The sequence below is a fragment of the Drosophila serrata genome, unplaced genomic scaffold, assembly GCF_035046125.1.
Source record: "Drosophila serrata isolate PLE 108 unplaced genomic scaffold, ASM3504612v1 contig_295, whole genome shotgun sequence".
In the NCBI taxonomy this organism is placed as follows: domain Eukaryota; kingdom Metazoa; phylum Arthropoda; class Insecta; order Diptera; family Drosophilidae; genus Drosophila; species Drosophila serrata.
The window spans coordinates 774,837-798,813 of NW_028257193.1; the positions used below are offsets into that span (position 1 = coordinate 774,837).

The following is a 23,977-nucleotide window of genomic DNA, read 5'->3' on the forward strand; positions in this document are numbered from 1 at the left end:
TCAGATAGTTTTACGATTACAAGATAATCTTTTTTACTCTATTGAGTTTCCTCCCCAAGTGGCAGCCCAAAAAGGTATGCTATACTTTGTTAAACGGACTATGGCTTATAGCATGTGATATATGATATGTGAAAATATCGAATGTGTAGACTCTGGATTTTCAGTGTGCAACACCAAGGGCGTTCAGTACACCGAAACGGAGGCGATCCAAGGCGAAAGGCAAACCAAATCTGAACCAATACGTTGCCAGCCAGCCCTTGCCTGCCCTTAGCCCGTAATGCAATTTTAATTTCAGCCAGAAGCAGAGCAGCTCAGCAGGCAGGCAAAAGTCACGGGGGGAGGTCATGTGGCAGAGGCAGGCATCAGCTGTGCAGCTGATTTTCCACCATCATCAGCCTTGGCTATAGCTTCAGATTTTTGCTGGGGCACCGCCCCAAAGGAGCAGTCATCCATCCACCTTGTCGCGTTCCGTTTCCGCCAGCGCTGCCATCATTTCCGCTGCTCATTTTTGACTGACTGCTGACAAATTTGTATGTCTTCGCTTTATGTTTTTCGTGTTTGTCTTGTTCCCTGATTTGATTGTCGAAATTCCCAGCAATTTCGATTGTCATTGTCTGTTGCTGTTGCTTTATCTGTAGAGCAATCAGCGGCCAAAAAGGGAGCAAGAGATGTTGCACCTTAAACCCGCTTAAAGAGACCAAAGATGGTGCCAGAAAACAACATAAATTGCGGCCAAAGACGTTGTGCTACCCAGTAGCCCCAAGTTTTTGAGCCCCTCCCCCCCAACCACAAAAACTTTGCATCAATATGCAGGTGGGGAAGAAGGTGGAAATGCAGCCATAAGGAAATTTCATTATTACCGCGCTTACACGCTAATGAAGCATGTAAAATGTCAATGTAGTTGTGCGAGTATGCACTTGCATCCTTCAGCCGTCTGTGTGTGTGTGTTAGGGCGTCCTGTGCCTCAATTTGTGTACGAGTTGGGTTTCTAGTTTTATTGCAAATGTGTGTAATGAATGTAAATTAGTAAAAAGTTTCCGGACGGAGGTGCGGGCGCCAAGGAAGCTGCTGCCAAACTATCCTGCGGCTGGCAAGGATCTGCACAGCACTCTCTGCGTGAACATATGGGGTGTGTGGGTGTGGGTGTGCGTGTGTGAGGGTTATGAATAGCATTCGAATTAGGATGTCAGGGAAGACAAACTGCAGGTGTATGGCTGTTAATTATGAGCAGCACACCCATAGATCCCCCTGGATTTTACACAGCAAAAATGAAAGACTAAAAATAACATTTTAGTGCTAATCTCTTGGCCATAAAAACCTAGAAATCAGTCCAAGTACTGACATAAGCTGTTAATTAAAATTGAAATTAAATAATCTATTATAAATAAGATACCTGGGCATAAATGCCTAATTAAAATACCTTTTCGCCGAAAAATACCTAAATGCAATGACCCTCTAAGCCAATTAGTTGGCTATGCAAATTAGTTGGCGAGAGATATTCCCGCAAGTTTTCCCAACTGTTAATTATCATTTAACTAATAACATTTAATGGCAAACACAGCTCTGCACTTTGAGGCATTAGGCGGAGCCCGGCAAAAACTTTAAACTTCTTTCACCAACTGGTGCCGAGGAGAGGTTGGAAACCGACAGCTGCAACTTATTAGATGCGTTGTCTGGTTTATGCAAAACCAAAGGCAACATTGGCCCCCTGTTCCTTTTGGACCTCCACCCACCCACCAGAGGCACTCGTCCGGCCAATCCTAGCACCACCCAACCTCCACCTAGTTCCATTTAAAATAAGCAAAGCAAACTAACAAAATTCGTTTATCAACGCCATGCTGTCTGCAGCTCAAGGAAAGTTCAACCAAGGTGCAAAATAATTTGTTGCAATCAGCTTAGCCTCCAGGCTGAGACTGCCCTTGCAACGTCCCCTCCCTAAAATGGGGACGGGGGGCGTGGCAAACGTGGCAGAGTGGCAGCTGGGAATGGGCCCCATAAAGCGGCTGCGTTACGTTGGCAGCCCGGGCAAGTTTTCAATTTAAGTTGAATTATTATGACCTTAATTAACACGTCGTTTCATCATCAAATGCTGCACTACATCTTATGCTTTTGTTGCAAATATTTCGGCACGGCGCCGAGCTTCACAGCCAGGTGGATGGCTCCAGGACGTGGGAAATCGTGGGGATGAGGATGTTGAGCTGCTGATTCGATTTTCTGCAGACATGCACTTTTCCCAGGCAAGGAGCAGCATGAGCAGCAGGAGCTGCGGGAACAGCAGGAGCTCTAATCCCTGCGCCAAGTAACTGTTGCTCCGGCTAGTCGAGCTGCTCCGGACCGAACCCTGGGTTTTACTAATTTTGGTTTTAATTAAATTCAAACTATGTTGACGCTGCCGGCACTGACGACCTCCAACGCTCGGCAATCACGTGGGTGATGGCCACGATCCCTCCTCAGCTGCTGATGACGATGATGATGATGATGAGGCTGCTCTCCATTACTTATGTAGCTAAATTTTATGCACCTCCTAATTGAATGACCGAAATGTAAATTGAAAATGCCTGAACAGCTTAAATGGTTTCGCACTTAAAGAGTGGGTGCACTGAGAACAAGTTTCGACAGACAAACTATACAAAATAACATATAAGAAATCTTGATATCAAAATTATAAACCCATAGATACAGAAATTGGTTTATATTACGAGTTTAGATTCTCATAAAAACTTAAAACATCTTTAATTAAAACTTGTTTAAGGCATTCTGTGAGACACATTAAAAAGGCTTTAATGCTATACATAAATCTGGGAACAAATTTGATCAGCTTAAAGCTGTATACATCCCATAAATCTAGGAATTGGCCAGCCAAAGAAGTCATCATCAGATGGCTGGCTGCCTTACACTATTTGCGTTATGATTTCTTTTTAATTTCCCAGCGGTATTTAGGAGAAAAATTTAATAATATCAAATGTGAGGACACTAACGGGGGCACATGCACGGGAATTGTCCAGTCTCGGGACATGGACCATGTGTATTTTTCTGAGCAAACAATGCGATCTCGCATTTCCTCACATTTTCCAACCTCTGCGGATGTCCCTATGTTTGCTCGGACTTCCGCTTGGCTAAATTTGTTTACACTTTTCACTCGCCGCGGCCGTGGCTGTCCCCACTCATAATTTCATTTTGAAACTCGTTTTTCCATTGTTTCTCACAGCCTGACATATGGCACTAAGCCTGGCCCACTTTATTAAAACCCGGCGACAAAAGACAAACCGAAAACCCGCTGAATTCCCAACAAGCAGGACACCAAGAACCGAGTTCGGTCCATTTAACAGATTCTCACTCTCTCATTTTGGCCAGAAGGCGATGGCTGAGCCCTTGGTGGCACTCAGCACGTGATTTGCATACACTTAAGCAGCCCCCACCACGTGAACATCTGGCCCACACTTAATTACATGCCAAATGAAAAGTTAAAGAAACCGAAAGCAAAAGAAAAACTGAACGGGAAACCAAAAATATAAACAGGAAAAAAGCTGGAATTAAATGTGCGTTAAATTGCCAATAAACATGGCCTGCATCTCAATGGCAGCATCAGGCGAAAGGGGTTTTAAAGCCGCCAACAATATGGGTAAGAGGGTTACACTTTGCCAAAAAGTTGGTTAATGAGTTCATCATTAGTTGGGGAAGTATAAAAATACTAAGTAGGTTTTACGTGAGACTAAGCTTAGAAAGCTAAAATAGGTACTAAAGCTATTAGCTTTATGAATAAAAAATTAAATTAGGTCTTATTTTTCCTTACTATACTTAAAAAACAATTTCGAATTAGGTATTTCCTAGAGAAGTATAGAAGTAGGCAATAAATCTAATAACTAAAGCAACAACTAAGTGGGCTTAGACATAAGTGCTTCTAGTATTTGAAGAACTAAAAACATCATATCATTCTCACGCCGAGAGTCAAGGCGTACATAACATTTAGAACGATACAATAAAATTGAGTACAAAATAATTACACAAGAAAATTTTTGAAATTTTTTCTACTTTTTCTTGTACTTTCGTTTTGTGAAGGGGCATCCCCATAAATTCCTATTCAAAAATGGAGCAAACGCGCACTAGGCCCGCCATGCGTGTTAAATCTACAGTTCCTTATGTGAAGCCGGAAAAGAAAGTAAATTAAAAAGTTATCACACCTTTTTAGGTTGTACAATTGAATTTCTGCAGGAGGCTGTTTTCACCGACGATGAAAGGAACACGATTACCGAGCTGAAGAAGCTCTACTTGGAGACTATTAATTTGGATGTGGCCCTCCAACGTGATATCTACAATATGGAGAAGAACTATGAGGAGCGCCACAATGCCATATTTGAGAAACGCAAGAAGATCCTAGAGTAAGTTGTCCCAAATTTTTACTTATTTCTCAAAGTTCATTACACATTTCCCAGGGAATTCCGGAAGCAAAGCCATGGCGATTCTACGCCAAATGAGAATGTCAGTAATTTTTGGCTCAAGGTGCTCAAAGCTTCCTACACAGAGTTCATCAGCAAGAAGGATGAGAAGATTTTGTCAGTAAGTTTATCTTGAAAATTAACCCAAATAAGGCACATATACTTTACTTTGGGTAATTAATATTCCTGACCTTTCTTACAGCACTTGATCGATGTACGTTCCCGGCTGTATAATGACCCGGAAGTTAAGTTCGATATCGAGTTTCACTTCGATAAGAATGAATACTTCACTAATAGTGTGCTAAAAAAGACGTATTTCCTAAACTGTCTGCCGGATCCAAAGGATCCACTTTCGTATGATGGGGCAGAGATCTACAAGTGCGAAGGTTGCACCATCGATTGGAAGACTCCAAAGAACTGCGAGAATAGTAGTAAGCAAAGTATAATCCCAATAGCAGATAATTCAAACTATTATCTTTTTAACAGGCGACTCGGGTGCCCCTTCTTTCTTCAACTTCTTTTCTCCTCCCTCTGTGCCGGGGGATCCCGAGGATGATCAGTTCTGCGACATCAATGTGAGATCTCCTTGGTTTATATTCTGGACACCAAACTTACCTTTATTCTGCATAGGCAATACTTCAAAATGACTTCGAGCTGGGCTTCTATCTAAAGGAGCGTGTGATCCCCAAGGCAGTGATCTTCTTTACCGGCGAGATCGCTGACTGCCAGAGCTCCTCCGAATCGGAAACCGAAAATACCGATGACGATTCAGACGCCGAGGAGGAAGATGAATCCTCCAACGGCACCGACAAGTGAAACCCCAATTTCTAAATATGTTTACACCTTTTACACTTTTCACAATTATTTCGCACACAAAAGTACCTCACCATTAATTGGTTTGTCCTTACATGATATTGCATAGCTGCCAAATAAACATTTCATTTTACGTATACCAAATAGTTCTTCAATGTCGTAACTTGAAAATCCATTTGAAAATCCAAAAAGGCAGCAATGTCATTTTTAAAAGCTTAATGTAAAACTAAACAAAGTGTGCCCTGTCGTTTGTGCTAGTTAGTTTGGTTGACCTCCCAGCCTCATTACCTCATTCCCACTCTAGTCAGTCGTGCATACATCACAAACTCAAAAAATTAAATTGAATATTTTTTTATAAAATGGAGTCCACATACGCAAGTCTCGAGGAGAAAATGAAATCGTACGTAACACCGGAAGAATATGTAAGTGAAGGTCAGGTATCCTTTAAAGTATTTTCCTAAGAATCGGATCATTTTGCAGGACTTCAATTACACCGCAGCCGAGAGAAAGACAATCACAGAGCTGAAGCAACTCTATTTAGAGACTATTAAGTTGGATGTTTCCATGCAGCGTGACATCTACAAGATGGAGAAGAGCTACGAGGATCGTCAAAATGCCATCTACGAGGAGCGCAGGAAGATACTAGAGTGAGTCACTTGCATTTTACATATTTCTGAAATTTAAAATTAAATATCTAAGTGAATTTCGAAAACAAAACCATGGGGACTCAAACGAAAATGTGAAAAACTTTTGGCTTAACGTACTCAAAGTAGCTTGCACAGAGTTGATAACCAAGGAGGATGAGAAGATTTTGATAGTAAGTTGTTGAAATTATAAATATTTGTTTGCTAAAAGTAGGATAACTGACCCATAGTTTTTGTCCGACGTTCGATCCAAACTTTATGTTGAAGACATGGTCAAGTTCGACATAGATTTTCATTTTGATAAGAATGAATACTTTAGTAATAAAGTTCTGAAGAAGACGTATTTCTTCAACTGCCTGCCGGATCCAAAGGATCCTTTATTGTTTGATGGTGCAGAGATCTTCAAGTGCGAAGGCTGTACTATTGATTGGAAGACACCAAAGAGTCGTGATAAGAGTAAGTAGGAAAGGCACTTTTATAATTCAAAATTCTGATATGAACTGATGTACGTGCTCAGACGAAACGTCTTTCTTTGACTTCTTTTCCCCTCCCACTTTGCCGGAGGACACCGAAGATGAGCATTATATTGACATTCACGTGAGATCGGTTTTGTATAGTTTCTGAAAATGTTACTCACTTTTATACCGCACAGACAATACTGAACAATGACTTTGAGATGGGTTTCTACCTTAAAGAGCGCGTTATCCCCAAGGCGGTGATCTTCTTCACAGGCGAGATCGTTGACTGTCAGAGCACCAGCGATTCAGAAGAAGATTCAGATGCTGAAGAGGAAGAGACTTCCCCCAATGCCACTGGCTAGTAAAGTCCAAATATTTAGACATTTGAGATCCCTGTACACCCAAGAATAACTGAAATATTAATTGGTTTGTCCTTACATTATCTACCGAGCTACCAAATAAACATTTCATTGTACGTATACCAAAGGGGTCGCGCGTTCTTTAATGCCTAACTAGAGGATTGGTTTGTTGCGGAGTTTGGATTTTTGGATTTATACAGTGCACTGAGCCTGGCGTATAGTACAGGGGCTTGATTAGTTTGGAACGTAATACTAATGGGCTGAACTACAGCACTCGCTTGTAGCCAGCGTTGTGGGATCGTCGGCTTGGCCATGTCGTCGTCCTCTTCGTCGTCTTAAAATATCTCCATTCAGCACGGCCCATTGCCACAGAAAAGTTTTCACGGAATTCAACACCATACAAACATATAGTTGGGGGAATCTACTATGGGATCACTAGGACAGGCGGCGGCGGCGGTGGCGACTGCGGTGGCTGTTGATCATTTGCCTCAGCCGGTCCTTCTTCGTTTTGTGCCGACACCTCATCTTCCTGTTCCTCGATCGGTACCTCCGTGGCATCCTCATCGTCCACTGTCAAGTGCGTGGCCACCACCTCGCACTCCGGTTTGCTGCTTTTAAAGCGTCGCAGTCCCGAAAGCGTTATGCTCGTACCACTCACATCAATGAAGATCAGATTCGGTGAGCACTGCACCAGATGCTCCAGCGTGTGATTCGTTATGTGATGGTAGTTTCGCAGCGATAGTCGCTCCAACCGGTTGTCCGGAGAGCGGTTGATGTTTCGTATCCAAACCACATCCGGCTGCACGGGTCTTGCCGCTCTGCCAAAGCTATAGATCGCACGATCCGATACATAGCATTGTGGCGGAGCCGGGCAGGTCGTTGGACGGTGGCGCATTCGGCGAGCATAGTCCCGATCGAGGGGGTCCAGCATGTTCCAGAACATGGGATGCTGCACCACCTGGTCAAAGTTCCCACGTGGATGCGATCGATGGCGTCGCGAGTGCATCACAAGCATCGGTTCTCGAATGGCCATTGCCTGCGGATTCATGTAGATCATTTGATCACGACGCGGCAGGAAACGACTATGGGCAGGATTGTTTCCCCGCCAGGTGCGCAAGTGGTCCGCCATTTGCTCCAAAATGGCTACCATATTGGGCTGCTGCCGTGGATTCTCCTGACCAGGTGGATGCACTTCGGGCACGTATATGTAAGCGCGCGGTGTGGGCGACGGTCCTGGATTCTGCCCATCAGGATTATCCGCATCTGCTGCTGGTGGCACCTCAGGTGGTGGATGATCGGCAGCCACGCTGGGCAAAGCAATAACAACCAGTGGTGATCGTACGGGAGCACCGCCATTTTGGGCATTACCGTGCGAAGCTACATTCTCCAATTTATCGGATGAGCAGGAGGAGGTTGAGGAGGACGTGTCTGTAGAGGCAGAAGTGGAAGAGGTGTCCTCATCCTCGGATTCTGAGGAGCCAGTAATCTTCTTCACCAGTGGTTCCCTAGTATTGGCAGCTGGCACTGCTGAGGCAGGCGGCGACGGCTCCTTTCTCTCGTTGCAATTGTCCGAGTTGAACATATCAGCATTTTGTTCCTTGCCCTGTGCAATTTTACAGGCTCGCAGGTGTTCCATGGCGGCCCGCGATGTGGACGGCTCATCGTCGTTCAGAACTTTTAGTGATTCCGGCTGCGGGGCGACAGCCTCGTCATTGGCATTGCCATTGTTGGTTTTCTCCGGGGAAGAGACTTCTGCGGGCAGGTTGGTCGGCGACTCAAGAAACAGCTCCTTGAGATTCTCGATGGCGCTGAAGCACTGCAAATCCGAGTTATTGATGGGCGTTAAACGAAGGTCTAGCACCTGAAAAAGAAAGAGGTTAGAGCTTGTTTCAAGTATATTTTGAGGGAGCCTTGCAAACCTCTAGTTTGTGGAAGCCAAAGCGGGCCGCCATGCTGCCGTAGGGAACAAACTTGCAGAGCATCTGACAGCCCTTGAGACTAAGTCGTCGCAGCGAAGGCAACTTTGAGAGGGCCATAATGTAATACGGTTCGAACCAGTTATTGTCCTCAATGCTGAGATCCTAAGGTCAATAGAAATTAAGAGTTATTGATAATTTAGCCTGTAAATAAGCTTCAGTTACCTCTAAGTCCACCAGTTGCAACTCTATCGTGTGAAATATACTCTTGACCAGATTGCCCACCTTCACACTGCAATCTTTGAGCATTAGTCTCTTCAGCGAGGCGGGAAACTCGGAAATGTGTATCTATAATCAGTACAAGTCAAATTAAGTATTCGTAGGCAATGAAATCCTATTGCAACACTCACATATTCAAAGTCCAGGCTGACGCCCTGCAGTTCCAGCACTTTTAACTGATTTGCCACCTTGGGAAAGACGGAATTCAGGGTCATTGTAAACTGCCGGAACTCGCCGGCTACATGCTGCGATGATGGCGGTCCGCAAATCTTGATGGTGTGTGTCTTTTCGGTGGCTCGACCAAGGATCTCCTCCAGAATGCCCATAGGTAGCGGTCCATTGCTGAGATCTATGCGGTGCCAGAAGCGGTGGTCCAGAAGCAGGCTCTCCAAACGAGGCGAGCAGCTAAATATATTTAATTGTTTAATATTAATCGGAGTGGAAAATTAAGTCTCTCAAATAACACTTAGCTACAGAATAAATAGTTTAGTATTATACAACCCTTGAGTCATGGGACTGGATACCATACGATACGCCTAGCCATATGAGTACATTTCCTATAGGTTTATCATGAAAGTTTGTAATGTAACGAGAATGCAGGCTATGTACCAGCAAGTTCAGATTATAATTGTAAACAAAAACATGAGAAAAGCAATATTGGTTCATATTTCATTTTGTAAGATAAGATAATTTTGAATTCCGGGAAATCCCTATTGGACGTGCCCCCCATGGATTTCTTTGTACATGTTGTGGAAGGCCACGAAAAGGAACTCACTGCATCACCGCCATTATGGAGGGCGTGTCCAGGTACTTGAAGATCTCGTAAAGCATCTCATCACAGAAGTCCAGCAGGTTGTGCTCTATGCATGGGATGCGTTCATCCGGCGACTGCTGCTGCAGCTCCTCCCTTCTGCGTTGTTTCGTCTGCGGCTCCTCTTCGGGGGCTTCTGGTAACGGGAGTTGCGGGGGCGTGACGACCGGCTCCCGAGGCGGACGTTCGCTGGCCGAGAAGCGGCGCTTCTGCGCTGCGACACAAGCGCTGCCCACGTCGTCCATGCTGCTTTCGGCTGCTTTTTATTGCCAATTTTTTGTGTAGTTTTTTCCAGCTAAAATGCAAGTAACCGGTGTGACCACAGCTAAGATACCACAAAATACCGCAATTCAAGCTTGAGGAATTGCAACCGGCTGATAGAGATGGAAAAAGAACGACACTTTCCCGATACTATCGCAAATTATTTTTAAACATATTTTTAATATACTAAACAAATTAAATAATGGATTTTAAATAAAACATTTACAAATAAATGTATACGACAATTTAAAAGTCATTTAGAAAAGAAAAGGCCCATTCACAATAATTTCTTATCTTCTTACAGAACTCACGACCAGTGTTGGAAAACCACGCACTGCCATCGCTAATTTCTGGACTCGTGTGTTTTTGTCTGCGGCTTTTTTTTGACTGAAAATGCACCTGCTGAGGCAATTACGCCAGCTAAATGGGCTCCGGAGCCTGCGGCAGTCCGCCCGCCAGGTGTCCAATGCCCCAACCAAGCCGGCGACGCTGCAATATGAGCGGGATCCGCAGCCGCTGTTCACGGACGCAGAGACCCAAAGGCTACTCCAGTCCATGACGCAACTGAACTTGGATCGGGTGTTCCGCAAGCGCACGGTGCCGGATAACAGCGTAGAGACCAAGTTCATGACCGACGAGCAGCTGGACAGTGAGTTCCAACACATGGTGGAGCGGGCCAAGCACATGCTGCAAATGCCGCCGATCGTAACAATCAAAAAGGATGAGGAGCGCATAATTGCAAAGGACCCGGCTTTGAAGGACTTTGCCAGCTCGAAGTACGTGTTCACGGACATCACCTTCGGCTTGCGGCAGTCGGAGCGAAAGGTAGTGGTACGGGAGACCGACGGAACCCTAGCTTACGCCAACTTAGAGACCACCAAGCGAATGAATCAGCTGTATTCCCCCCTGGAGGGCCGTCAGTCTTACATCCCTCGTATGTTCCTTTTGGAGGAGCTGTTGGCCAAGTGCCTGGCTGAACACAAGTATGAGTTCGTGTTGGATCGCCTCCTGGTGCAGTATGAACCCCATGAGCCAGAGTTTCACAATATTTCCGCACGCGTCTTCGAGCACCTCAACGAATCGAAGCAGTTCGACCTCCTGCGCTCCACTCGGCACTTTGGGCCCATGGCCTTCTTCTATGCCTGGCACCGCTGCATCGACGATCTGCTGTACGACATGATCCGCCGGGACTTCCTGTCCAATGCCGTGGAACTAATTGCTCTGAGCTACAAGATTCACAAAGTGCCAGTGGAGTATCTGCCAACGCTGGCTCAGTTGGACGCCCTGCAAATCACACCCGCACAGCGTGCTTTGTCAGAGCTGAGAAGTGTCTTTCGGAATCGCGGGGAGCAGCAGGGCATCGAGCAGGAGATCCACACGGCCATTGGCAAAACGGAGCAGGACTTTGCCGCCGACGAGATCAGCCTCAAGTTCATCGAGCAGTACATCGCCAGCGAACACGCTCTGAAAAAGGTACAGCTGGAGCTGGCTGTGCAGACACTGAAGGAAGTCAACCGCGAGAAACTGCTGCTTTTCCAGGGATTGAAGAAGGCGCATGGCGTTCAGGCGTCGTAGGGTGGCTCATCTTATTGTTATCGATTTCTATTTCTTAAATATATACAAAAAATGTCAAAAAATATGTTACTTATGTTTATAATTCATTCAGTAATTCTAGTCCTAAGTCTTTGTGGTAGCTCAGAATGCACTTTCTCCTATGTACATTGCACATCCTCTCGCTGCTAAAGCGTTTGAGACAAACCGAGCAGCATCTCAGATCGCGTTCCTCCTTGGACAGCTTGTGCTTTCGGAACAACGTGACACACTTGGCCTTGGAGCAACCGATCGCAGCTTTGCGATGGATCAGCAGAGTGGAAGCGGTCTTAAAATTCTGTTTGCACTGGAGACATCTGTAAGAGCTCCGGCGTCTGTGCTTTTCCAGATGGCGGAATAGCTGCATCTCCGAATGGCACTTGACACTGCACAACGGATGCGGGCACTTGAAGAACATGGATGATTTTTTGGGCCTCAAACCAGGACAACTAAGATTGTGGCGCTTTACCAGCTTCTCATGGGGTATCCGTTGCCCACAATGGCAGCAGAGTATCTCCGGACCGTAGTGCACCTTCATGTGGCCCTGCTGCTCGATCAGAGAGCTGGCTACTTCGCCGCAAACCTGGCACTCCAGCATTCCGTTCGGGAACATGCTGGTGCTATCGCTAACGAAGGTGAGGAATGCGGCCTCCTCGCTGGCGGAGTCTTTGGGATCCTTTTCATCCTCCCGATTGTTGAATTCATTCCAGTCCCATTCCTCCTCGTCCCGACAACACTGCACGGCCACGTTGTATGTTTTCTTTGCGTCCGTTTGTACGCCACGTTCTCTTTTAGGAAAATCGTCCTCTGGTGATTTATTCTGGGTGACTTCCGTGTGGCCACCATTGACCATGGCGACTCTCATCACAGTTACATTGTTCTCCATCGCGTACTGATGGCTCACCCACTTGGTCTCCACGCACAGGTATTCTGGTAGGTCGATTAACACAGGGTATATTTTGGCCAGAATTGGATTTATTTAGAATGTGCATTGGCCGGCATTGTTTTATTTTTCAGTAGTGTGACCAGAGCTGCAAACATACAAAATACCTGGCTTGGAGATGTCGAAAAATCGCGCGAAATAAAGAAAATTTGAAAAAATACATTCGACAAACTTAACTGTAAAAAATAACAAATCCAACAACAAAAATCGAATTCAATTTGGCGAATTTTCCATATAAATTTCTTAAATCCTTGGTTCTGAGTACCAGGCAAACAGAAAGCTTCGCAAGCAGCTATTCAGCTGATTAAAATGCTCTGAAATAACGGATCTTCAAAGAGGTGAACGTGAAGAATCTCTCTGATTGGTCAATCCGAACGTAAACAAAGGGCGGCCATTAGATTAAATTCAAATGTAAACAAAGGGCGGCCATTAAAAAGTCCTGAAGTAACGGATCTTTAAAGAGGCGAACCTCTCTGATTGGCCAATTCAAACGTAAACAAAGGGCAGCCATTAAGAAAGCTGAAGAGATCCGCTTTAAACAGCTCGTGCTGTTGTGCTGCTGCTGGGTTGCTGCCAGCTGTTTCTGTTTGCCTGGTGTACCAAAGTAGTGAGATTGTTGAATTAAAACCCAATCTGAGCTGCGCATATTTATTATTCTAATGAGGACCGACATGATTTATTAACCCTATAAAAACTAAAACAGAAAAGCTATCCACTTGAAATTAATGCATTTTTTGATTAATAATGATATTTAAAAAACTTTAATTTAATCAAAAAAGTCGCATATAAAAATATTTACTTAATATATCTAGAATACATATTAATTATATTTTAGGGTTTCCTGCAGTGAACGAAGGCCAAAAAGCAAATGATTAATATATATTTTTATTCGCAATCCAAGTCAAGATCAATAAAGAATTAAACATATTCGACAAAATATTTAAGTTAACTGTAAAAAATAACAAATCCAACAACAAAAACCAAAACAGATTTGGCGAATTCTCCATACAAATTTCTTAATTTCTTGGTTTTGTGTACCAGGCAAACAGAACGTTCAGCAAGCAGCTGATCGGCTGGTACAAATGTTCTAAAATAACGGATCTTCAAAGAGAGGAACGAGAACAACCTCCTCTGATTGGTCAGTTCAAAGGTAAACAAAGGGCGGCCATTAGGTTAAATTCAAATGTAAACAAAGGGCGGCCATTAAAATTCTGAAGTAACCTCTCTGATTGGTCAATTCAAATGTAAACAAAGCGCGGCCATTAGGAAAGCTTAAAAGATCCGTTATAAACCGCATACGCTGTTGTGCTGCTGCTGGGTTGCTGCCAGCCGTTTCTGTTCGCCTGGTATAATTCTTAATTTGTCTGGTTAAATAACGCCGAGCCGGGGCTTGGCAGATTTATTTTTTTTAATGAAAACTGACATCGGAAAGCTTTCCGAATTAAATTTAATCCTTTGGCTTTCCAAAGATAAGTTTATTTTTTTATATTCCTGATTTTAGTAGTAAATTTAGTAAATTAAAAAAAATATGCATTCTATGGGTTTGAGGTAAATTTAATAAAACGAGGTGAAAATAGCAGCTCTTAATAATTGCACTACTTTTTGCTCTTGTCCTTGTCCTTAATGGTGTACTTGTCATAGGATTTTGTGGGATCGTACGGCTCCCAGCGGCTGGCCGGGAAGATGTGCTTGTTACGCTCGTACCAGGATCGGAGGAGCACCTTGCCAGCGTGCGACTCCTCTTTTTCGACAGAGGCATCGCTGATCATGCGCACATCGTCGTGGACGTCAAACTGGAAGAGCGGACCGGACTTACCGCGGGCCTTGGTCACAATAAAGTCGTAAAAGGAGTAATGGTGCGGCAGTATCAGATCCTCCTTGACGTACATAAGCTGGTCGGCCATTACGGTCTTCAGTTCGATAAACTCCTTGCGCAGCAGCTCAAGGCACTTTTGCAGGAACTGGTAGATGGAGTTCCCCTTCTTCATCAGTACGCTGCGCCGATGGCCTGATCCGTCCCAGTAACTGAATGTAATGGAGATGTCCTCGTCCTTAAGCTCCGCCTGTTGCATGACCCACTCCTGGCGCAGTTGCTCGCGCAGCCGGTTCTCCTGCTCCTCGCGCTCGCGATCTGGCAAGAAGGAGGTGTCCACATCGGGGTTCTTACAGATCTTTTTCTTCTTTAAGGGCACTATAGCGTCCTGCATTTCGGTCCATTTCGCCTTGGGTTTGGCCTCCTGCTTCACCTTTATTTGTAGCTCCTCCTCCTCATCGTCGTTGCCGTCTTCATCCTCCTCCTCGTCCACGTTGAAGGATAGCGCCTGTATTTGCCGCTTCTGCTTGTTCTTCTCCGCCTGTATGGCCTCTAGGGCACGCTGCTTCTCCCGATCCTTCTCGTCCTTCTTCTGGGCCAGCTTTTTCTCTCTCTCGCGCACAATGTCCTCTTGCTTGGCCTTCATCTCGTCGAGGGTGACCAGGCCGATGGTCGACGACTTGAGCTGCTGCTCCACAGCATCGTAGTGCGTCGCGAATTTATTCTCAATCTTGTCCAGCTTCAGCTCCTCCTCGATCTTCTTCTTGCGGAACTCGATCTCCTGCTGCTGGATCTCGCGCTTCTTCATCAGCTGGGCGGCACGCCCCGCCTCGCTGGCGGCCCCCTTGTAGTGGGCCATCTCTTGCTATTTCGCGTTTATTAATTAAACTTTGTTATTTAGTTTCAATTTACAATGTGAAAAATTGTAAACATTCGTACAGTGTGACCGTTGCTCAATGAGTGCAGAATACCACATGAGTGCAAAATACCAACTGTAGGGTTGCCAGACAATAAAATTAAAGTTACGTAGCGTTGAACTTTTGTCAGTTTGCGTTAATGTCGGTTAATTTTTGATTCTTTGGCCAAAAGCTCTCGCAGCTCGTCCTTTAAAGTCCTTCCGGCGAGCTTCCATCTGCGTAGCATGTTATTTGGAGCTGGGTCCACGCCGTTGACTGTTTCAGTTACATCGGAACTTTCAAACCAATTGGTTGAACGCGCGCATTTAGAAACGCAACGAAAGTGCTGGGAAAAACAAGTTTTTGAACCCGAAAACAGCAGTTAAAAGTGTGCTAAATAAAAAGTAAAGTGATTTCAAGCAACGAAACAATGTGTTCATGGTTGTGGTGGAAAAATGATTGAAGATTACGCCAAGCAGGACCTGCAAATGTGACCCAGTGAGCGTGTTTTACTGCCGAAGAACTGCTGCTGTATCCTGGCATTTGGCAAGGACATTACGGACAAAGAATCGTGCCAGGAGATAAAGAAGGACAGTTGCCAGTTGCCCGTTGGCGGGTGGCAGCTGATTCGGAAGCGGAAGTGCCAAATTGAAATGCCATTTAAGCCAGACGAGCGAATTGGCCAACTTCGTTTACGGCTCATCCGGGCTCGTCTGGTCAGCGCTCCTCTTGGCACCTCTTTTGCACTCAGCTGTCCAAGGGGAGATCGGGCTAGGGTTGGGTTTGCTATGGGGGATTCGAGTGTTGAAAGGATGAAGAATGGCTGAGGGCGGGTATACCGCAAGGCATGGGGATCCCCAGACGACACTTGGCGTCTGCGTTGGCGGTCCCTGCTCTTGACATTGATTATATTCATGAGGCCAAGTCATAAATTCCCAGCCCCACCGCCTGTTTACGAGGATGCCGAGTCCGTCCGTATTCTCGTCCTCCCCGCCAAGATGTTACCAAGTCAAACGGAGTGCCAATAAAATCATTAACTGTTGCAGCGCATTAAATTCACGACCCAGACGTAGTGCTTCTGTCGTTATTCAGGCAGCAAACATTGTCATAAAACCTTGGACCCAATCCAGCCCATATTTCTCATCTCAGTCTCCTCCGGCTTGGCATCTTCGTCTAATTGCCCGGTGGGCAAGGATTCCGGGCGGGGAGGCGTGTGAAAAACTATTAAAAGGCCATCCAGGGCCATAATTAATGGCGACAATGACTTGATCGGCCGATAATTAATTTATCGCCGTTTATATTGCCAAACTGGAACGCAGCCACAGAGCCACACATGGTCACCGGAACCGACGGAAACCCACGTAAAGCTTGTCGATTCGTCCCGCGGGATCTCGTAACTTGTCCTGCTGAATTCCTGAACAGCTCCAGAGTCCCATTCCCAGTCCCAGTCCCTGAAGTTGTCCGCCCCCTCTCAGCCCTTCCTTCGGTAATTGACTTTAATTTCAGGGCCAACGCAAGCAGCAAAAGTTTCCTCAAGAAGGCGAACTGAACCCAAGTTTCGGTTGGTTCTATTGTATTAACTTTGGCTTTGGCTGCCATGGCCCGCACATGCATAGTTTGTGCTTGCCGGAGGATTAGGCTGGCCACTCGGATCCTTAGTATTTGCATTTGGACAGGCGGACTTTATTCCTCTTCTTAGTTTTCCCAACTATTTTCGTGTGCCAAGAATTGGGGACGTGATGAAAGTTTGCCAGAAAAGTTACCTCCTGCCAGAATTGAATCAATTGAAAATGATTGAAACCTAATTTCCCAAATGGACTGAATACATAAATCAATAAATAAATTAGGTGTTTTCAAGGTGGGGAGCAGCAGCAGAAGCACCGCACTCATTAGGCTCAGTCTGATGTATTTAAGGGTTACCTATCGATCCGTTTCATTTGCACCAAATGGAATGCTTCCCCAGATCTCACATTTCCATTGATTTATTTATATATTGTACATGCCGTGTTAGTCTGCTATTAAATCAAATCGCTTAAATTCATTTAACTGAATGAATTAGGATTTTATTTTTCTATATGGAATTGTTAATGAGGATATGACACTGCATGGCTGGTTTTATTAATTGGTTTACGTAGATAAACGTAAAGAATTACTATAAGAAAAATCAAGAAAAATAATACAGCGTTTTATAGATCAATATCTCACTATTTATATAAATAAGTATTTATGTTTATTGACAAGTGTCACTGCGTTTTATATTTATAAAAACTTGTCTAGCAAATATCATATATAGTAATCTTTTTTTTCCTCCAATAAAACCTTCATATAGTAAAGCTATGATATGGCGTCATAACGACATTGAACGAGATTTGATTTTAATTATTGTTACAAATAAAATTGTACTTTAATAAATTAAAAGTGTAGTTCTACATGGCCACTATTTTATATATTTGTAAATTTAATTTAAAGATTTATTCAATTATTCTTTAATTAATTTATGATTCAATGGTTTTCATAAAAGCAATTAATAGTCGTGACCTTATGAAAAGTACTCAATTTAAATAATTGATAACTTTATTATTTACTTTTTAAATCTGACACTAATCAATACTTCAAACTATCACATTGTTGCAATTTTTACTGTACTTAGAATATAAACAAATTTCTTTAATTACTTTATTTCTACTTGTTTGTCAAGCTTTTAATTGAATCGCATGAAGTGTAACATTTTGATAGAATTTTTTGCCATATATATATATGTACTGTGATAAAATAAAATTGTAAATCGCACCAATGGCATTCCGCAGTGATTGAAGCAGAAAAATAAAATAAATATTTTCGCTTCAGTGGACCGCAATGAACTGTTAAGGCCGACAAAAAACTATGCTGATAGGAGAGAAGAGAGCTTTGTCCCTCCAATTCCAGCCATCAAATAGTGGCCATCTCTCAGTTTATGGCCCTGTTCTAAAAACCCCTTTCTCCTGGCAATTAATAGTCGAGAACGCGATTTTCATTGGTCTCCTTAGGGTTCCCAGCTAGTGTCTCGGGGAATTCCCGTCACTTGAGTCTGCTCTGGATCGTGTCGTAAAGCATACTTTGTTGGCTTTTATCCTCACACTTTTTGCGGTCCTTGGTCGCCTTGTCCTTGTCTTGATTTTCGAAATTGTTTTTGCCCGCATTTCATTTGTTCGGCAAACTTTTCGCATTGCGCTCGCTGAGGACGGAATGACGGAAAAAGAAAACAAAAAAATTGACACAATTTAAACTTTTGTATAAACAAAAGCCATGCAGAGCAGTCGAACAGAAAAGGTTAGCCAAACGAGCCATTTGTCCCGGCTGCTGTTTACTTTCTTTTTTGCTCTCTTTACTCTATTTTCTCGTCCCTTTTCCATTGGCTCCTTCCTTTTTGCTGCGGTTTTTCTCTGCTTCCTTTTTATTTTTTGGCAATGCCAGTTTATTATAGCCGGGTTTTTTAAATTTGTCAAAAGGGCGGGGCGGGCATCCTCCCCCTGTTCGGTTCACCCTTTTTATTTTTGCCGTTCGGGTTTGCTCAATTCCGTTTAAATTGCGCACATTTGAAACAATTTACCAGCAACGGAACACCCACTCATATATATAGATATATGCTTTATATTCACTCACTTGCACTTTTTACAGCAGACTGCATTTTCGGGGGGCCTTTTGGCAGAGATTTATGCAAGCTTTTCATAAAGCTGACAACATGACGTATGATTAATATCGCTGCCTGCTCTTTGGATTGTTATTTTACTGCACATTTAATTAAATCTGCGAGAGTTGATTAAGTGCTCATTTTGCCAGCCAACAACGAGTCAGGCCCTTAAAAAAATGTATAAAAACACAAGAACGTCACTGTATATGTACAGAGACATGGCTATTTCTAGGAGCAGGCAACCTGACTCCTTGACAACGCGCAGGAATAATTTGAATTACCACTAAAAATATCAACAAGGAGCTCTAAAATTATGCCATCCGCCGGCAAGGACAATGTTTTCCGTACAGCGGAGGAATCGGGGAGGAATCGGGAGGTGTGTGCGATATTGCACATACTACTGTAGACGACATGGTCTCAATAAGTTTGTGCATTTCATGACAATGACGTCGCAGGCAACGAATTCTGAATATATGTTCTATATACATATATATAGTGCGAGTGAGTTTGCGCCTGGCTGACATTTCTTGGCCTCCCATTGTTGTTTTCGTTTCGTGTTCGCCATATGTGTGAAAATGCCAACGTTCATTGCAATGCAATTAATAAAAACTGCTGCAGTTGCCCCACATCTGGGCCAGACTACCACTACAATATTTATTAAAAAAACATGTCTAGCCCATATCGAAATAAATATCCTTTTATTTTAGTGATTTATTGTTTTTTCTACGCCTCGGGAATAAATTATTGTTAATAAGCGGGCTTTAAAGAGAATTTTATGTAACTGGCTTTTTAATTTGTAACCAATTCTGAGAACAGTTGGCCTACAAATTTCACTTTTAGCCGCAAGAAATTTATTGAATAGTTTATTGAAAATAGGTTCGAAGAAAATCAATTCGGACTAAAATAACTTATAGGAATAATTAAAAAATATATTGGGTTTCCTAGTAATTTAATTATAACATTTAGTTTTACATTTTCCATGCCTTTGTTAGCAATCTGTAACTGAAGCTTTCTGTATCTCAATTAAAAATTTGCAATGCTCCATTTCACTATTAATTTACATTCATTGATCATATCCGGTTTTTTCCTTATTTATTTCGCTTTTTATGGAATCCACTCGGTCATATTCCAATTACGTTGACATTTTATGATGCATTTGTTTTGCTGCGGTCCGTTTTAATTGCACATTTCGCTTTTAATTAACGTTTCTAATTAAATACCCCCTTCGCCCACTTATGTCGAAAGGTGAAACAATTTTCTTGCTCTCACTTTTCAAATTCACGCAATATCCGGCTTAGAAATTAACATTTGCGGAATTTCCAGGCCAGAGGTTCTCTTCTGCCCAGGTACAATCATTGTGAATGGGATTACCTGCTCGTCCTGGCGCCGCAGTCAATTAGTATGATATCCTTGGGGCTTATCGCAGTCCTATTACCAATTCGGTTGCTCTGTCTGCTCCACTTTTATGGTTGATTAATGCCCGAGATGTGCACTGGATTGCGCCGGGATCTCTGGCTGGAACAGGGACCGACCTCGGAGTACAGAGAAAGGAGGAGCACGGACCACGGAACACGGAGCTTGAAGCTTGGAGCTTGGAGCACGCAGCACATTGATTTGTGCCACCTGGCTAGGGAATGGCCTCGGTTGCCCAGCGGAGACGCATCGTAAATCATGAATGTAAAAGTCGTGCTGGCAGCTACCCTCGGATTTTTCCATCTCCACCAATATCCCCTAACCCCACGCTGGGTGGGGGAACCCCAATCTGGCGATTACCGAACTGCCGGTAGCGATTTTATGGCTCTACTTCTGTTTCTGTTTTGGCAACATAAAGTGTTTTTTTTTTGTTTTGTTTTTTCTGTTTTGCCATCGATTCGTTCGTTATTGGTTGCAATGAAAACTGGCCTTCTAACTTTCTAGGCAAATTTCCAACCATTCGAATGAATGCATTCATTGCCAAAAGGTGTTTTTGAAGGGGAGAATCATAAAAAAGTTTGCTCGTTCCTTATTCGCAATTTCTTCCATCTTCTTCATCATCGTTTCCAGCGTCATTATTACTTTTCCTTCTTTTTATACACGCTCGTGCAACAACGGAAACATTCATTCACGCGAACTAATGAAGTGTCAAAAATGGGCGCCCCGAAAACTGTGCTACGCTTTTTTCTTTTTAAAAATATTATGTGTGCGAGTGTGTGAGTAAGTGAGTGTAAGGTGGCGAGTGGGTGGTGTGGCGGGTGTGGGGTGCTGTGACCTTGGACTTTAACTATAGTTATATATGAGCGAGTGCTGACAAAAATAGCTCCATAATGCCCAGGCGGTGGGTCCGCCCGCATGTATGTGTGTGTGTATGTGTTTATTTTTTTCTGTGCAAATGTTTGCAGTTGAAGGCAAAGCGCAAGCAAACAAAAAGCAGTTCCATTGCTGCTCCTGATATGGATGGCACTCGAAGTCGGTCCAGTTATGCCTTCTATATATATAGCATATACACATTTCTGTTTATAAATAGTTGTGTGTATGTGTAGTATGTATAAATTTCACCCTGTAATTCAATACCCTTTCCTGCCAACAATTCAATTTGTTTTGATCTCAGTTCGAACTGGCTGCATCTAAATTACAATTACGCTGGAATTCCAAGCTCTTCGTTGTTTCCAAATTAGAGCGAAGGGAAATGGCATAGTCCTTGTGGCTCAAATTGAACGTAATTGTCTTTACTCCCTATCTCTCCTCTCTAGTTTTGCTTTGATGTCCTCTCCAGCTCCCGCTCCCACTTCTGCTCCCCTCGAATATGTTTCGTTCGCCTTGCTTTATTTCCTTCTGTGGTTGATTTGTGTATCTATTTGGATTTCCAAATTGTTTTTGGCTACACAGGGAGAGAAAGAAAGCAAGAATTATATTTAAACAAGAACTAAAGCTAACTTCGGAAAATCAATGTGTGAAAACTGTTGCAATTACTTATATGAGTTTATATGAGTTTAAACGGGAAATCGATTATAACTTAGCCAAAGATTCATTAATTTAAAGTTAGATAGCTTTTCCTTAGATTTTTTTAGGATATATCATGTTGGACTGTAATATACCCCTCATTCTAAATCAATTATATATGTATTTTCATTTGTTAATTTTTTGAGTAAATCAACGTTTTTCAAATATCATAACTAAACCAAAAATGCATTGATTTCAATTCGGATAGCTTTTCTGTGCTAGTTTTAATAAGGTTAACAAATCTGCGTATTGGGTTTTAAAAATGAAAACTCAATTTATTTGTCACATTTTGTCATTTTTAATGATGTAACCCCTTATAAAATGTTCAAAATTTTTAAAAATTTAATTTTTTACTAAACATGTCTTATTCGAATCAGCTGTTGGTACTGATCAAGAATATATATGATTTATAGGGTTGGAAACGTTTCCTTCACTGCGTTTCAAGCTTCTGAATGAAATTATAATGACCTACAAGGCTATATCAATGTAGCAAAAGTCGGCGCCAAAGTCAGGGTCAGTTGTAAGTGTAAGAAATCAATAATTTATAATTAAGTTGGGCTGTTTATTTTGGCAACACGTTTGTAGATATTTTAATGCAAATTGCTGAATGACTTTAAATTAAAATTAATTAATGGGGTCCATGGCAATAAGGTAATTAAGTGGAAAATAAATGCATAGCTAGCACAGCTGATTCATAGACCTAGGACTGATCGCTCCTTTAGTATATATATATTATAATTTTCATAGTTAAGACTTACCGCAGCTGGGGACCCATGGTTAATCCATTCCAAAGTAGAGGTATCATCGAAGTAAGTTTCTTCCTGGTTATCCGGATGTATTGCATTGGCCAGACGATCACTTTCACTTTCACCATCGATGTTAACACTTGGGAGGCCGCGAACAGAATGAGGCCGGAGCGGCGGTAGGTGCCTCTATTTATAGTCGGCGAGTGAAGAGAACAGAGAAGGAGAGAGCGAGAGAGATAGAGAGCTATTGAGCAAGAGCTAGCTCTAGAGATGCATAGACATAGGCATGCCCAAAGAGGGTGAGTGAAAGAGAGAGAGAGAGAGAGAGAGAGAGATCTAGAGACCCAGAATAAAGTGAATTAGAGTAAGAGAGAGATGTCGATGCCGATCAAGAATATATTGTTTATATTATTTGTGATCTAAAGATTGATATTAATTTATAAACAATATATGAAAAACTCTTTCTCATAAACTTACCTAAAGACTAAACACAAATTGATATTATTTTTGGAGATTGTTTTATTTCTCTCCGTGTGTGTGTATGGTCGTGCCATCGATTTGGTTGTATCCAGCATCGCTGGATTGTCTGATAGGGAAATTACATTTGTAGGTCGTTTAGGCTCGACGCCCCGCTCTTCGCACATGGCCCTGTCAATATTTGGCCAACTCCAACGCCAAAATGTTTGTCGATTGGGTCGCCCCCTCATCCAGGGGAAATCTGTACGTCTGTCACTTTTTTTTCCTGGTACTTACAGCTTTAATATGACCCGAAAACCGATGCTTGCTTGGGATTTGTTTACCGAAGCGCGAATCTGTTTTACTTTTGGTCGTGCCTGGGTTCCCTCCGTCCCCCATATCCGATGGTTTATCTAACTCACGTGTTCGCCGGGTATTCGCCTTTGAGGGGATTTCCCAATCATACTATTTTTCCCTGGCCCTGTCCGTGTTTCTATCTGACAGTCTGTCTATCTGTTTGTGTTGTGTGTCTTGCCAATTTGCGTTTAAGCTAAAAAAAACCCTCGACCGCCGGACAATGCCAATCAACACGCATACGCCGTGTGGCCGCGCGTGGCTATTTTATGCCGCTCCCACTTCTCAGGCCAGTGGATTTACGACCATATTGTAATCGGGTATTTAGCCAGTTTGCTTCTCTAGTTTGGTACATTTCCGAGCCGGGGCTAAGATAAATTTAATTATAAAATGCAATTTATTCGGGCCCAGTCATGTGAAGGGATGGATGCCTTGAAATTGAGTTGCTTGGAATTGACTTTTGCTGGCTATTGGCTTTTATCTGCCCGGGATGCACTGCCTCCGAAGGGAAGGATGTGTAAACACGAAATCTCACTCGCTTTCGGGCTCTCTC

At 43.2% G+C, this 23,977-nt stretch overlaps 7 protein-coding genes across 12 annotated transcripts in view; 4 read left to right on the forward strand and 3 right to left on the reverse strand.

Annotated features, from left to right (window-relative positions):
• Positions 1–3,549: 3,549 nt before the first annotated feature.
• mil (milkah) lies at positions 3,550–5,393 on the forward strand. Of its 4 annotated transcripts, none has more exons than XM_020944162.2 (6): positions 3,550–3,622; positions 4,190–4,379; positions 4,434–4,557; positions 4,639–4,867; positions 4,923–5,011; positions 5,067–5,393. In XM_020944162.2, the coding sequence occupies exons 1-6, from the start codon at positions 3,562–3,564 to the stop codon at positions 5,250–5,252; spliced, it is 879 nt and encodes a 292-aa protein (XP_020799821.2). In that variant the 5' UTR covers positions 3,550–3,561; the 3' UTR covers positions 5,253–5,393. The 4 variants fall into 4 exon arrangements, with proteins under 4 accessions (XP_020799821.2, XP_086693111.1, XP_086693112.1 ...); XM_086836985.1 differs by having other exon boundaries at positions 4,639–4,864; XM_086836986.1 differs by lacking the exon at positions 3,550–3,622 and adding an exon at positions 3,896–4,159 and having other exon boundaries at positions 4,213–4,379; positions 4,639–4,864.
• Positions 5,394–5,521: 128 nt separating this feature from the next.
• On the forward strand, positions 5,522–6,837 carry LOC110177436 (nucleosome assembly protein 1-like 1-A). Its single transcript, XM_020944163.2, has 6 exons — positions 5,522–5,671; positions 5,730–5,896; positions 5,949–6,066; positions 6,124–6,349; positions 6,411–6,490; positions 6,546–6,837. Exons 1-6 carry the CDS (start codon positions 5,609–5,611, stop codon positions 6,711–6,713), a joined length of 822 nt encoding a protein of 273 aa, XP_020799822.1. The 5' UTR covers positions 5,522–5,608; the 3' UTR covers positions 6,714–6,837.
• On the reverse strand, positions 6,825–12,473 carry LOC110177430 (uncharacterized). Its single transcript, XM_020944154.2, has 5 exons — positions 9,681–12,473; positions 9,037–9,310; positions 8,852–8,974; positions 8,630–8,791; positions 6,825–8,571 (listed from the first exon to the last, which is right to left on the reverse strand). Exons 1-5 carry the CDS (start codon positions 9,959–9,961, stop codon positions 7,135–7,137), a joined length of 2,277 nt encoding a protein of 758 aa, XP_020799813.2. The 5' UTR covers positions 9,962–12,473; the 3' UTR covers positions 6,825–7,134.
• mRpS22 (mitochondrial ribosomal protein S22) lies at positions 10,371–11,616 on the forward strand. The gene has a single exon (XM_020943997.2). The coding sequence runs from the start codon at positions 10,371–10,373 to the stop codon at positions 11,550–11,552; it is 1,182 nt and encodes a 393-aa protein (XP_020799656.2). The 3' UTR covers positions 11,553–11,616.
• On the reverse strand, positions 11,539–12,453 carry Boh1 (Buddy of Hmr 1). The gene has a single exon (XM_020944177.2). The coding sequence runs from the start codon at positions 12,451–12,453 to the stop codon at positions 11,629–11,631; it is 825 nt and encodes a 274-aa protein (XP_020799836.2). The 3' UTR covers positions 11,539–11,628.
• LOC110177368 (protein FAM50 homolog) lies at positions 11,539–15,476 on the reverse strand. The gene has a single exon (XM_086836984.1). The coding sequence runs from the start codon at positions 15,180–15,182 to the stop codon at positions 14,106–14,108; it is 1,077 nt and encodes a 358-aa protein (XP_086693110.1). The 5' UTR covers positions 15,183–15,476; the 3' UTR covers positions 11,539–14,105.
• Positions 15,460–23,977, forward strand: part of LOC147643048 (uncharacterized) — a 31,848-nt gene continuing 23,330 nt past the window's right edge. The window contains exon 1 of one of the 3 annotated variants that reach the window (XM_086836981.1): positions 15,460–15,660. The gene's annotated coding sequence lies outside the window, so the exon portion shown is untranslated. Of the gene's footprint in view, positions 15,661–23,649; positions 23,745–23,977 lie in introns of those variants that run through there. The other 2 variants (XM_086836983.1, XM_086836982.1) reach the window with 2 other exon arrangements.